At 35.5% G+C, this 13664-nt stretch overlaps 1 protein-coding gene across 4 annotated transcripts in view; it reads right to left on the reverse strand.

Annotated features, from left to right (window-relative positions):
• The window catches only part of LOC149806006 (uncharacterized), a 39385-nt gene extending 29183 nt beyond the window's left edge, over positions 1 to 10202 (reverse strand). For 2 of the 4 annotated variants that reach the window (XM_089950838.1, XM_089950835.1), the window contains exons 1-5: positions 10115 to 10202; positions 6767 to 6786; positions 1894 to 2390; positions 1036 to 1171; positions 430 to 690 (exon numbers count right to left, since the gene is read on the reverse strand). In XM_089950838.1, the coding sequence (XP_089806964.1) occupies positions 430 to 690; positions 1036 to 1171; positions 1894 to 2370 (874 nt within the window). In that variant the 5' untranslated portion in view covers positions 2371 to 2390; positions 6767 to 6786; positions 10115 to 10202. Of the gene's footprint in view, positions 1 to 429; positions 691 to 1035; positions 1172 to 1893; positions 2391 to 4536; positions 4643 to 6766; positions 6787 to 10114 lie in introns of those variants that run through there. The other 2 variants (XM_089950836.1, XM_089950837.1) reach the window with 2 other exon arrangements.
• Between the last annotated feature and the right edge of the window lie 3462 nt (positions 10203 to 13664).

Here is a 13664-nt window from a genome sequence, read left to right on the forward strand (position 1 = left end):
ATATTTTAGGGTTCTTTATTTTGTTTATTGCATAAATGTGTACTAGATTGTCTACAGTTGACACACTGTAGGATTTATAGACCCTTATGTCGATGGAGAGAGAGAGAGAGAGAGAGAGAGAGAGAGAGAGAGAGAGAGAGATCAAAAGAAGAAGAAAAATAAAATTGGCCTAACTATGCAAATACGGGTCTGAATAACACACATAAAGTCAGATATTCTTCGTAAATGGAAAAAGAAGTTCCAAACGTGATATCACCTTCGTGGCGATTAAGACGGTAACGCAACGGTGGCTCAGAAGAATATAGTTCAGTAAGGATATATTTCAATATATAACTATGAAATTCATGATAATTTTTTAAAATTAGTATCGCTCTTCTTACATCCATTAACTTTTAGGGATATAAGAGTAACGTCGTATCTTAATCTCACCTCCGGATCTTTGGTCAAAGAAATTGCTGACTGAGTTATAATCAGCAGAAAGCAAGTCTACAAGTTCCATATCAAGATCCTGTCGGTTTTCTGGTACAATATGAAGACACTGACAGATAAACTCGACTGGGTTGATGACGCTATGAAGAAGCGAGGTGATCTGTTCCATCTTCGGTTCCACGCAATGTACGTGCAGCCTGGCTTTTCCGTAACTGACATTGTTAGCAAACACCTCAATTATTTTTTCACCAGGTTTTGCATCTGAAAATATTGATGTGCATAAAGTCCATTTTTATATAATTTTTTAAAATCTTTTATTTATATTTTATCAGTGAGTTTGAGTAAGTTACATTTATTGGAATCCCTCCCCGATAAGGAAATAAATATTTGTATATATTTATCAGAAGTGCATGAAATTCAGAACGAAGCAAAATACGACGGTAAAATATTTATTTGACATAATAAAAAAAACTATGAATACAGAAGCTATAGATAAAGTGTTCAAACACTTTGTAAGATCAACAATGTGGCCCGATATGCCAAACTAATAGATTAAGCGCCATGATGATACCATAAAAAATATAAGCTATGGTTGACTTCAGTTACCTCCAATAATAAAGCTGTATGTCATAGAGTTCAGGTGTTGTGCTTCTTGTTTCACACCGTCCCACTCCTGAAGGACCGTAACTTCTGTGCCCTCGTCAACTGGCTTGTCGAAGATCAGGATAACATGCTGGTGAGGCTTAGATGAAAATATTACAGACTCTATTCAGTTTAGTCGTAGATTAGTTTATTTAAAAAAAAAGTGGAAACAAATTTTCACCTGCTAAATCAGCGACAAAAGCACTGTTGAATGATTCAGATTAGATAGACTTGACATGCTTGTTACCAATAAACAGTCCAATACGAATTCGAGATCAAAGAACCTAAATAATATAGTTTTCCTTTACCATCATGCATAATCATAATCGGAAGATACGACAAAACACACGGATTCAGCCAGGAGTTTCACATCTGAAGTAAGCGAAGAAAATGTGATTTTTACTTTGGAGATTAGTGTTTAGAGATCTAATTAGCAAACAGTGGCATTAAAGGTGATTTTAATGTTATCATATATGTGTTTCTTGATGCATTTATCTATTAAAAGTTGCCATTAAAAATTTAAAAAATTCCAAAAACAAAATCCATTACAGAAAGGTATAGATTAGATTAAATACGTGCAAAAAGTATCGGAAGATAATTCTACTTGGAACATGTTTATCTGTGTCACAAGAATATTCATGTTTATCTGTGTCACAAGAATATTCACGCTTATCTGTGACACAGGAATATTCATCATAAAACTTCTTTAAGCAATATTATATTAGAGGTTTCCATGTAGAGGAGAAATGTATACAAATTACTAACGGAAACTCTTGCATTTCACACTTAAATGAACTATTCACTTATACGAATACTCTCTACCTTTATGTTCTCGGGCTGCCATACTTGAAATTGTGTCACCGAGGAGGATGGTAAACTGTTGCATTCAACATTCTCTACAATTTGCATTACATGTATTCCGAGAGTCGAAAGACCAGTTCCAGACCGGAATTCCAATAATGACCACCTGTGAGAGTTTCTGACACGGGATGCTAAAATCTTGCTAATCTCATCCCGGCTCTTAACAACATGGAAAATCAGAGCCACGGAGAAGTCTGGATTTGGGAACAGCTTATTAAGGTCCGAATCTTTTCTTGACTGTATGAAGTCATATGACTCGGGTGTAATTAATAGTATAGAGACACCGGAAAAGGAGGCTTGTCTGGTATCTGTGTCTTGCAGTTTATGGAGATTGAACTGTATGTTATATCTTTTTCTTGCAAAGAAGTCTTTGATTTCATGGGCCAGAGTACCTCCGTCACTCTGATAAAATATGCTATGGTACACTTCCTTTGACATTGTTGTTAATGGGTACAAATCTGAAATATAAATTCGTCGAAGATAAATCGTTGTCTAGCTATTGTATTGAATTTTGTGAAAATGAAAAAGGAATCGTATACCAATAGAGAACGACTTAAATCTTAAAGGCAAATTTCTTTACTTGATAAAATTAGGGAAATTAAAAAAAATATAGTTTGATATGTTGATTTTAGATGATTGTCAATAAATAAATAGCAAGTAAATGCACATTTAAATAGAAAGACAATAACTTGTCGCTGGCCTACCCGTTGTTTTAAGTACAGCACGGGCCTACCTGCTGCTATAAGTATTGTTACAAGCCTGGGATATTTGCTTGAGCGAGCGGTGTCAAACCCTGGCGCGATTCCGCTAGAAGTCACAAGTTTACCCCAAATTTCCAAAGACTTCAATACAACTTCAGACGTGAATTAGAAAGCCCGACGTGTCCATTCTATACATACATTTTGCTCTAATCAATGCAAGATCACAGATCTCACAACTTGCCAAATATCAATCAACCGTACATATGCATTGTTTCTCTTCATCAACGTTCCGTACCGTCAGCAGTTCACGCCGAAGGAACTATACAACTATCCCTTAACATAGGGAACTATTTTAACTACGCCACCTTAGGCTAGGCAATTCAAGGTTTCAAGGCACAAGTCGCCAGTACAACTGCATCACATTTGCCATCATGGCTACATAAACGGTATCTTCCGAGTCTCTTCTTATTGATATAATTGTATAATTTACCAGTTTCCTACCGGAAATACTGCCACTGCGGTCACATCACCAATGTACACCACTAGATTTTAATAGGGACTATAGTACTCCAGGGATACTCATGTGGTTTTGACCTGAATTCACTAAACGTGAATCATGGCATCATGGAAACTCACTAACACTTCACTCCGTGACGTCTGCTCCGAGTAATTGGCTAATTATTTCGGGCTAAGGAATATTTACATTGCACCGAGCTCAAATAATCAAACACGTAATCACGAAAATCTAAGAATTCCTTAAAACGGGGCGCTATTACCAAACGCACATACTCCAAATTTATTACAGGATAACACGGATCTACCTACTATTATAATTATTATGCATACTAACCTTCTATTATAAGTACAGCAAAGACCTACATACTACTTTAGGTACATCAAGGACCTACCTGCTATGATAAGTACAGTACGAACCTACCTGCTATTATAAGTACAGCATGGACCTAGCTGCTAGTATAAACATAGCAAGGACCTACATACTACTTTAAGTACATCAAGGACCTAACTGCTATTATAAGTACAGCACGGACCTACCTGCTATTATAAACACAGCACATACCTACCTGCTATTCTAAGTACAGCAAGGACCTACCTACTATTATAAGTACAGCACCGACATACCTGCTGTTATAAGTACAGTACGGGCCTACCTGCTGTTACAAGTACAGTTCGGACCTACCAGTTATTATAAGTACAGCACGGAGATACCTGCTATTATAAGCACTGCACGGACCTATATGCTGTTATTAAGTACAGCACGGACCTACCTGTCATTATAAGTACAGCACGGACCTACCTGCTATTATACGTACAACACGGACCTACCAGCTAGTATTAGTACAGCAGGGGTCTACCTGCTGCCATAAGTACAACACGGACTTACCTACTATTATAAGTACAGCACGAATCTACCTGATATTATAAGTCAAGTATGGTCTACCTGCTATTTTAAGTACAGCAAAGAACTACCTGCAATTGGAAGTACAGCACCGACCCATCTGTTATTATAAGCACAGCAATAACCTGCTATTATCAGTACTGAACGGACCTACCTTATACTTTAAGTACAACACGGACCTACATGCTGTTATAAATACAGCACGTTAGGTGTAACATATAAATAATATATCCTGTAAAAGAAGCTGTTGGGAAAATGTTTTATATAATATATGTGCAATCCATTTTAATCTAGAACTAATTATGTATCTCCCAATAAGTTTAACATTGTTCGGTTTGCTCCTTTCACAACACGCTGTCATTTGAGAGATTTCACAAGTTTCCTGACTCGTTGAAATTCAGTTTTTAATTAAGGTAACAAATTAATTCCTTGGCAATATAATAAAGTGAAACGTACAAAACCAAGTGAAAAACGTTATAAACCTACCTCAATATTTCCCCTTTGTCACTCAAAACATGCCTCTACTTTTTCGTATCATGAAGTAACCTGATCAGAACCGTCAAAGTAAATCATCTGTCCTGATGTAAGACTTACTTACGTATGCACGGGTTTCTTTTAAAGTCTAAAAAAATAAGTCTTTAGTAAACCATAGTAAAAGTGTATGCGGAAGTTTTAATCCCTCATCAGCTATTTCTTCTCTCGTAGTTCATGTCCACCGATACAGAAATACATTTATATAATTCTAAATAATAGTGCATCGTATGACTTCTTTATATTAGATACAAGTATGGGGCAGGATGCATGTCGTTAATTAGGCAGATGCATCGTGGTGAAAATCTCACCAGAAGTTACCATTCATACGAAGTTTCATACTTATTAGTCACTTAAGCAGTAAGACACTAATGGTGATACTATTAACAACGTTGTTTGTAAGTGACGTGGTACCACAGTGTAGCAATATGAGTGGTGGCGGCGATAGCTGTTGTAACAGTAATCAGATGCGTTGTCCATTTAGTATATATGCATGGAGGGGGGTAACCCAAATGCATACGCTTGCGTATAGGGGGGTCGGGTGGGTCTACTGAAAATGTAAGTACGCATAGGAAACGTGTGTGTGTGTGTGTGGGGGGGACCTCGTTAATAATTTGTCTAATACGTAACCTGTTCGATTGGGTTCACTCGGCGTTTGAATTTTAGCGGACACTAGAAAAACTGTTTAAAGTTATGCAGCTTATTTCTTTGATGCAGCCAGACATTCAACATCAATGGACTGATGGGCTGTCTGTTTTATTAAACACATTAATATTGTTAATCCTTTATGGTTTCTGCATGGATTAAATATAGACCGTTCTATAGAGTGGGAGTGGGGGTGAGTCAATCGTACGTACGCAGGTAGGGGGTGTAAAAAAAAGTACGCATGTGTACGGCTGGTGGTGTGTGTTAAGCTTTGCCAGATTTTTCCGAACGTACTAAATGGATGGCTCCTAGGATCAAAAATAATAAGTAGTTGAGAAAGAAATAACTAAGCAGGAAAAGATTGGTAGGTCATTAATACAACAATCAAAATTAAACTGTCAAAATTTGTTCTAATCAGTAGAATTGGGATGGTGGCATTATTGTGTAAATATAAATTAACATTGCACTCTCACTATGGAGTGTATGGAATTTTGACATTAAATCGAGGACGGTATGGGGGATATGAAAATTTAACATTATGGTGAGGACGGAATTGTCTCTTTGAAAATGTTAAAGGGATGAAAAGACACAACAAAACACTACAGACAGATAAACACGTACTTATTAGACGGGGAAAATCTTTGGAAACTCTGGCGTATGATTCTGTATCGGGGGATGTAGTTGTAACATTGACCAACTTTTGAGAGAGAAAATAGCGCAGTGGTTTCTTGACCTTTTTTTATTATAGTTTTCTTTAGGTTGACAACGTATTTTAAGTGGGTGGCATGGCTAAGCCATTATGATACACGGGAAGCAACATCCTACTAACCAATGTTGTCAACTCTGTCAATATATTTACTGTTAAATGTTTGTCTTCTAGTGTACATTGTACGTTGTTTTCTCCATTCACGTGTCACCAGCTGAAACTAGGCATTGTTAGAGAAGAAAAATGACTAAACTAATGTTTACCAGTTATAATTTATTAGAAAATGAATCAATCTGACCCGGTACACCAAAGTGTCGATATGAGAATATAAATTCAATGTCACAGAACTGAAACACACTCATTTCAGTAACTGAAATTACTAAAAATGCTATAGTGAACAGCTAATTTAGGACACTAGTATAGAGCTGCCGATTCTGAAACCCCTTCGTACAACGATGAATAATATGTCAAAACGCTACCAAATTTTGTGCAGAGAAAACCCCGAACGACATGGAAAGAAGGAACACCATAAAGATAATGCGAATGTCACAGCTTCCCCTAGTGGAATGTATGTTTAAAGCACTAAGTTTCGTGTCACTAAGAGAATAACAACAAATGAGAATATAAAATATTTTTAAAAAACCCACAAAACCTCACTGTGGTAGCACTGTAGGTGCGCGCAAAAGAGTTGCTAGCATATAATGCAATTAACGATCAAACATATAAACAATTTGACATGAAATAATGTTTTTCCAGAAGTAATTAATACTAGTGATGATATATAGATGACGGTCTGTACTGGAAGGACAAAACATGCTAGACAATAATGCTTACCCAGTGATGATGAGACAAGTCTGAAAAAGAGACATGTACACGAATAGTTTTGAAATATCTAGTTTCTCACGATAGTTTGCACGATATCTCAGACGTAGACGTGAATAAATATCATACGTGTTCTGATTCAGTCTCATCTGAAGCAGTTACAAAATCATTTGAATAATGTGATCCATCAAAATAAATACGAGCTCTAAAAGTGAGAGACTGATAGCACAATTGTTAAAGACTTGAACAACATATTCATTGCAAATCAGAATGCAGAAGTAGAACCGTGTAACTGAGAAAGCACAAGCACAGATATGATAACAAAATAACTCTGAATACAAATATAATCAGCAGTTTAAAAACAACCAATAATTTGTCTAATACTGATTTTAGCAATCAAAATATTAAATATTTAGACATTACCGATACGAAATAATATGTTAATTCTGAGTTAATTAATGAATTGACGTGTTATGTGCAGTACATATGAACTAGATACAAATCTAAACCTTGAAAGAGAAGATGCCAATGATTTGGATCAAACATTTGAACTGGAATTGAAATTGCAACAGATAATGAAAGGAAATCATATGATTAAGTCGTAGCATTCCGACATTACAAGCTGACAGATCCATTATAATAGAGAAATTTAAAAGAGTAAAAAATTGGCTCGTATAGTCTTGCATTGGTTGTAGGAATGGGTACGGTAAAAAAAAAATAAACAGAAACTAATCATGACGAAAATGAATTAAATGAGGAAACAGCGTGAATCATTGCTGTAGGAGCCAAAACAGCGTTAGAGTAACCTGATTCATTTTAAAAGGTAGTCGGTACTCTGTACAAAACAGACAAAATAATCCGGAAAATCTTTTATTTCAGCAACAGAGAAGATCACGATTACAGTCGAAGGTTGCAAAACATATTTTTTATTTCTAGGATTAGAAATTAAGACAGCAATTTATCAAGTCAACAAAGTATTTTCCGAAATACAGTACAAGAACACAAAACTTAGTACGATAAGTAATGAACACATTTGTATGAATCTGGCTTGATTTAAGACAATCACATAATAATAGATTTCTTGCTTGAGGCCGTACTTTTGTCATCATTGAAAAAGGATACAAATGCAAATCAATATAAACGAAAATAGATATGCCCACAATATGTATGTTTTGTTGCCTGCACAGATAAATATTCATAATAATCAAATAAGATTGGTTATGTTGCGATACAAAGTCATTATTACCTGAACCATATAAGATAATAATATGCTAGTTGACAGACTACAGTACCACTTGGTTTTCATTAAATTTGTTGCAAATATAATAAAGAAACTTTTGTGTGACATTATTGCAATATGTTGCGTACATCAGGTAATTGTCACCAAAGGATGTCAGTGTAATTCTCATAGGTTCTGGATATAAAATGGTAATGTAGTCATCACAAACCATATAATACCACACTGTAGAAACATTAAAAGACAATAAACGGACAAAGCTATTAATGTGTCTGGAATTCCATTTCGACTGCAAAGATGAAAAATAGTTTTATATTTCACTTTCATTCCTGATGACTGTTAAGTTATTACATAATATGTGTATCACTTTGTAACTCGTGGCATTATTCCTAAATCCCCTGTTTAGCATGCTATTCTTGGGCTTCGATCGGCCTCAAAGCGCTCTGGTTCAAACATTCGTTTTGGAGTCACCATCTAAGATTGCTTGCAAGAGTTCTGTGGATTAGCTATTTTAGAGAATTGTCTACATTAGCATACAAACTGAATAGATGTTACGTCAAGAACTTTTATGGTTTCGATCTATTAACTTAATATTGTGTGATTTCCATTTCTATCATTTTCATAGTTGCATTCTGATATTCATTTCTGCAATGTCCTGTCTGATCTTTGCGTTTTTGTTTGTACTCTTCAGCTCTGTTGTTTCTCTCTTTCCGTGTTTTTGAGGCTACGCTTTAGCTCTGTTGTTTCTCTCTTTCCGTGTTTTTGTTTAATATTCTTTCCATGCCTTCTGTTTCTATAGAAAATTGATTTTGTTTTCTTTACGATAATCTCTAAAGTAAAACAGATTTTATTAAATGAATATTTTGCAGTATGCAGCTGGTGATATATATTACTTGATCAGTTTATAATTTTGTTAAAATATGTCTCTTTCTTAATTTGATCCACACTCTTGTTTTGCAGGAAATCCCTACTCATATACTAGCGGAAACGCATACCAAAACTAGAATAGTTTTCATACTTGGAATCAGATTCATTATGCATCCAAGTTATGCATTCATATATGGTTTATTTAGGATAAATAGCTAATCCCAAGTACTTCTATTATCTATAGACTGATATTAAGAACTAAAAACGGATGATATATGAAGGCACAGACTTTGGCAAATCAGTAAAGAAGTGCACTCCATGAAATAGGAGTGAAATGAATAAACGAAAGCAAGCAAATAAGTAATTTTTTGTACGCATTTCAGGATTTTTAAAAAATTCTCTTTGATATTATTAGTAGATATCAATAGTGTCCTTTCGATGTGGACATTTTGATAGCCACCGGGTTACAGGTAATATGCCTGTCAGTCAAGGGACTGGTTTGGCTGGAAGAGGATCAATAAGGCAGCCCTCATTGATTGACCCAATCTTTTTGAAAAATATAACGCTTCTTGCATCTCTATTAATCGTCATGCAACAATATAATTAAAATGCAATAGCTCAGTACTATCTGAACACTGTGGTCTACTGCGCTTAAAATACACTATTACATTGCCTATTTTAACTCATATACAAATACCGTAAAATAAATTGCCTCTGAACATTTAAGTTACAGTGTTTTAGTTAATAATATATTACTTAAAACTATTTATGTGCTAGACGTAATATTTGGCTGTACCACACCCACCCACCTGTTATGCCTATTCGTATTATGAATAGCCCTTAAAATTTCTGGAGTGACTCTGGTCAAATGTGTTGTTGTTGTTGTAGAGTTTAACGCCATTTTAGCACAAGATAGGCTATACATGGCGGCAAGTATTAATGGTGGAGGAAGAACCCGGGAAAACCCCAGAAAGAATCATCGACCCACGAGAAGCTACTGGCAAGCTTTCTCACATACCCACATTGGCCGAACGCGAGACTTAAACCAACGTAGACACAGGTGAGTTCTTTAGACCACTCGGGGCCCCGTCAGATATGTTGGACTTGCACCAAGAGCATTTGTTCCTATGGCTCGAGCAATTTAATCTTTAAGTTTAATATTTATTTTTTTGCTAAATTGTGAGAGATTGATCGTACTATAATCGTATACAAAATGACAAAATAATGAAACGACAATTGAAAAACTATAAATTTACCTTAAAAGCTTATTACTGCACTTGTATTAGATATCACCCGTCTTTGTTGGAGAAAACACCACTTCTTTTATCATAAATGTTGTCCAATGTGCCGAGTTGATTTCTTGTTTTGTTCTGTACAGGTGATCTTACATTTATATGAAGTGTTACTTAGAAATGAGGGGTACTTGAAGGGAAAGAATTTGACGACCATAAAGCGAACGTCCCGCAAAGCGTCACAATACGCTAAATAAAGTTATCTTTGCGAATTTAAAGTTTAGAGAATTTGTAGATAAAAGAGGGCTTTTAAGTTTTGTATCTGTACTCGCATTTGCTGATGCAAAGAAAGTCTTTACTTTGGCAGGGATTACAGAAATGCGTCGGGTACTCTAAATTACTGCACACAACACTATTTCAGACAGGTAAAATTCGCTTATTTTCCTTTCAGAGAGTGAAAAGTCACGACTGGAAGAAAGAATGATTTTGATTTGTTCCTGCACGTACGCGCTAGTCTGTTCCATTTGACAAATAAGAGACAATGGCGGCAAGTCAATCTGGGTTGTTGCCTGGGATTAAAAATAAAAACATTTCCTTTTGACTGCGAGTTTAATTGGATACAGCGTGTTCACTAGTGCATGTGCAGTCACTCGCATTGTACATAGCAGCCGATACGTTATCGTGGTTCCAAAAACTCCTGAGTTGTTGTTATTGTTGTTTTGGGGTTTAACGTCATTTCTTGGCGCACGACATATTATATTATGGCTGCCAGTATAACTGGTGGAGGAAAAACCAAGGAAATTCCCGTTATGAACCACCCACCCAAGGGAAGCTACAAACAGTTTTCATACATACCCACATTGCCCTAGCCCCTAACCGCGGACAGTGGTCAGATGGCAGTGATAGGTAAAAGCGAGCGCTTTAGACCACTCGACCACCAGGGGCCCCGACTCTTGATGGGCTTTAATGTTTATAATAATAATAATAATAATAATAATAATAATAATAATAATAATAATAATAATAATGATAATAATTTTTAATAATAATAATAATGAATACGACAACGACGACTGATGATAACACAGGGAAGTTGCATGAAATGTCCGACAAGTTTAAAGGCTCCGTTGAAGCAATACGTCAATAACACCATAATAACTAAATGTCAGGACAAATGTGGACGAATTTCAATATATAGTTCAAGAAGAATGCTTAAAGTGTTATGTATATTTAATTTGTCTTGCTTGTAGGTTTATGTGCACGATTATATGCTATGCATCTTTAATTTGTGTTGTGTAATTAATCTTTGTGTTTAATTGAATATATGAGATGGGCTTACCTGATTACAGTATTGTTTTATAAACAATATATCGCATACTTAATTTTTCTTTATGATCGTAGATTATATATTAAGATTATTATTATCATTTGCAGGAAACATGCTTACTTGAGTTTAGCTCATTGGTATTCACTCGAAATATCCAGGTGTACATGCTGCTTGCCATGTTCTTTATTTAAACTTCAGTAATTGACCTGGGCAGCTTTGCACGACGCAACGGAAATTTACGAGTACAATCCTCGTAAGTTTTAAACGTAAGAAACTCTTATATTATTTTGCAACTGTGTTTCACAAGGCTGTCTGGAGGAACACTGCGTATGTCTAAGAAAAAACTTTTGGGTAAGGTGCTCTCTTTTATGGAAGGTAGAAACTAAATCAGTAAAATATAAAAGGGCACTTGCAAGATACTTACAAAGGACTGCGACGATGATGATGATGACCTGAACAATAATAACAATACAATGACCCCCAAATATGTCGGGCAAAACATGCATTGATTATTGGTCGTATTGAATGACACACGCACACACATATATATATATATATATATATATATATATATATATATATATATATATATATATATATATATATATATATATATATATATATATATATATATATTGCGTATAATTGATTTAATTTATATTTGATTTAATTTAATTGTTCGTAAGTTTTAAAATATTTTTATTCTTAGTTTCGTTACATGTTAAAATAATGTAGATTTGTTTAGTAGGAACTCGATACTTGTCGAGGAAATAGTTTGACCTTGACTATTCATCTGTAAACACCTTAAGATGACATAGTTCCCGACCTTGATTTAGAAATCAGTCAGAGAAGTAAACGACATTTTATTTTTATTCCATTTTTAGAGTAAAACGATAGTAGTGAAAGGGGTGAGATTAACGACAATGGGAATTAGCATTACAGACCCCCCCCGGGTAAGATTAGCGACAATGGAAATTTAACATTAACCACCCTGGGTAAGATTAGCGACAATGGAAATTTAACATGGGCAAAAATCCCTGGGTAAGATTAGCGACAATGGAATTTAACATTGGAGAAAGGAAAAAGAAGGAAATATCCATTCTAGGGACAAAGGCATTCGAACAATGGAAAAAAAATATCGATTCTAGGGACAAAGGCAATTGAACATGGGGAATAGAGTTTGGGTCTGTCTAGGGACAAGGGGAATTGAACATGGGGAATAGAGTTTGGGCCTGTATAGGGACAAGGGGAATTGAACATGGGATTTTTTTTTTTAAAAAAATTTTAAAAAGGGGTAGGCAATGGAAAGTCAATCTCTTTTCGAGAAATGTGGGTGGCCCTGGAAAGGGCCTTTGGTTTCATCATCATCTTCTTCTTTTATTTCCTCCACTTCTGTAGCCATCTTCTAACTTTTGCCATCATTCCTTTCTTCTTCTTTTCTGTTTCCGGTATCCAGTCCGGGTGACCCATGGCTCGGAACTTCTGTTGGATTTTTATCCAGTTAGCGTTCAGTTTCTCTAGTTCTTCCTTTTTCTTTCTGTTTTCTTCTTCTTTTCTATCTTTTGCCCACCTGTCCTTTATTTTCTCCACTTCTTCATCTATCACCTTTCTCATCTTTTCTTCCCCTTTTTTCAATCTTTCAACAGTCCTTTTGACAAAGGGCCACTCTGACCTTTTTTCTATCTCTTCCAAAACCTTCTTACTTCTTCTACCTTCTCCAGGGCCTCTTTTAATGTTCCCACTCTGACATAAGGGGGATTTATTAGCCCTCTCAGTCTCTTCACTTCTTCTTCAATTAATCCTTCTATCATCTCCCTGGCTAATTTTAGTTCGTTCACATAGTGCACACTGGTTCTTAACCTCCAATCTCTTTCAATCCTTTCAACTCCATATTCACCATCTACGATCCAAAAATAAACATGCCTTAAATCACTGAACAGTTGGGAAACTTCCATCTTCTTTTTTATTCTTTGTAGAATGGTTTGAACATCAAACCTTGTGGGTTCTTATAGTGAAAGCGCGGACGTGAAGGAAAACATCCCCTACTTTTCTCATTTCATATAATATACTATCCACATAAGTGAAGCAACATTTAACAAACCCCAAATCTACTATTTACACACGCAAATCATTAAAACTAAATCCATAATCTACTATCCACACAATCGTACGTGAGCGGTTACAAAACCCAAACTATACTCTCCACATACGCTAAGAAACAATAAACAAATCCATAATCTACTATCC

The sequence above is a fragment of the Sinohyriopsis cumingii genome, chromosome 2, assembly GCF_028554795.1.
Source record: "Sinohyriopsis cumingii isolate HCF-2022 chromosome 2, ASM2855479v2, whole genome shotgun sequence".
Lineage (NCBI taxonomy): Eukaryota > Metazoa > Mollusca > Bivalvia > Unionida > Unionidae > Sinohyriopsis > Sinohyriopsis cumingii.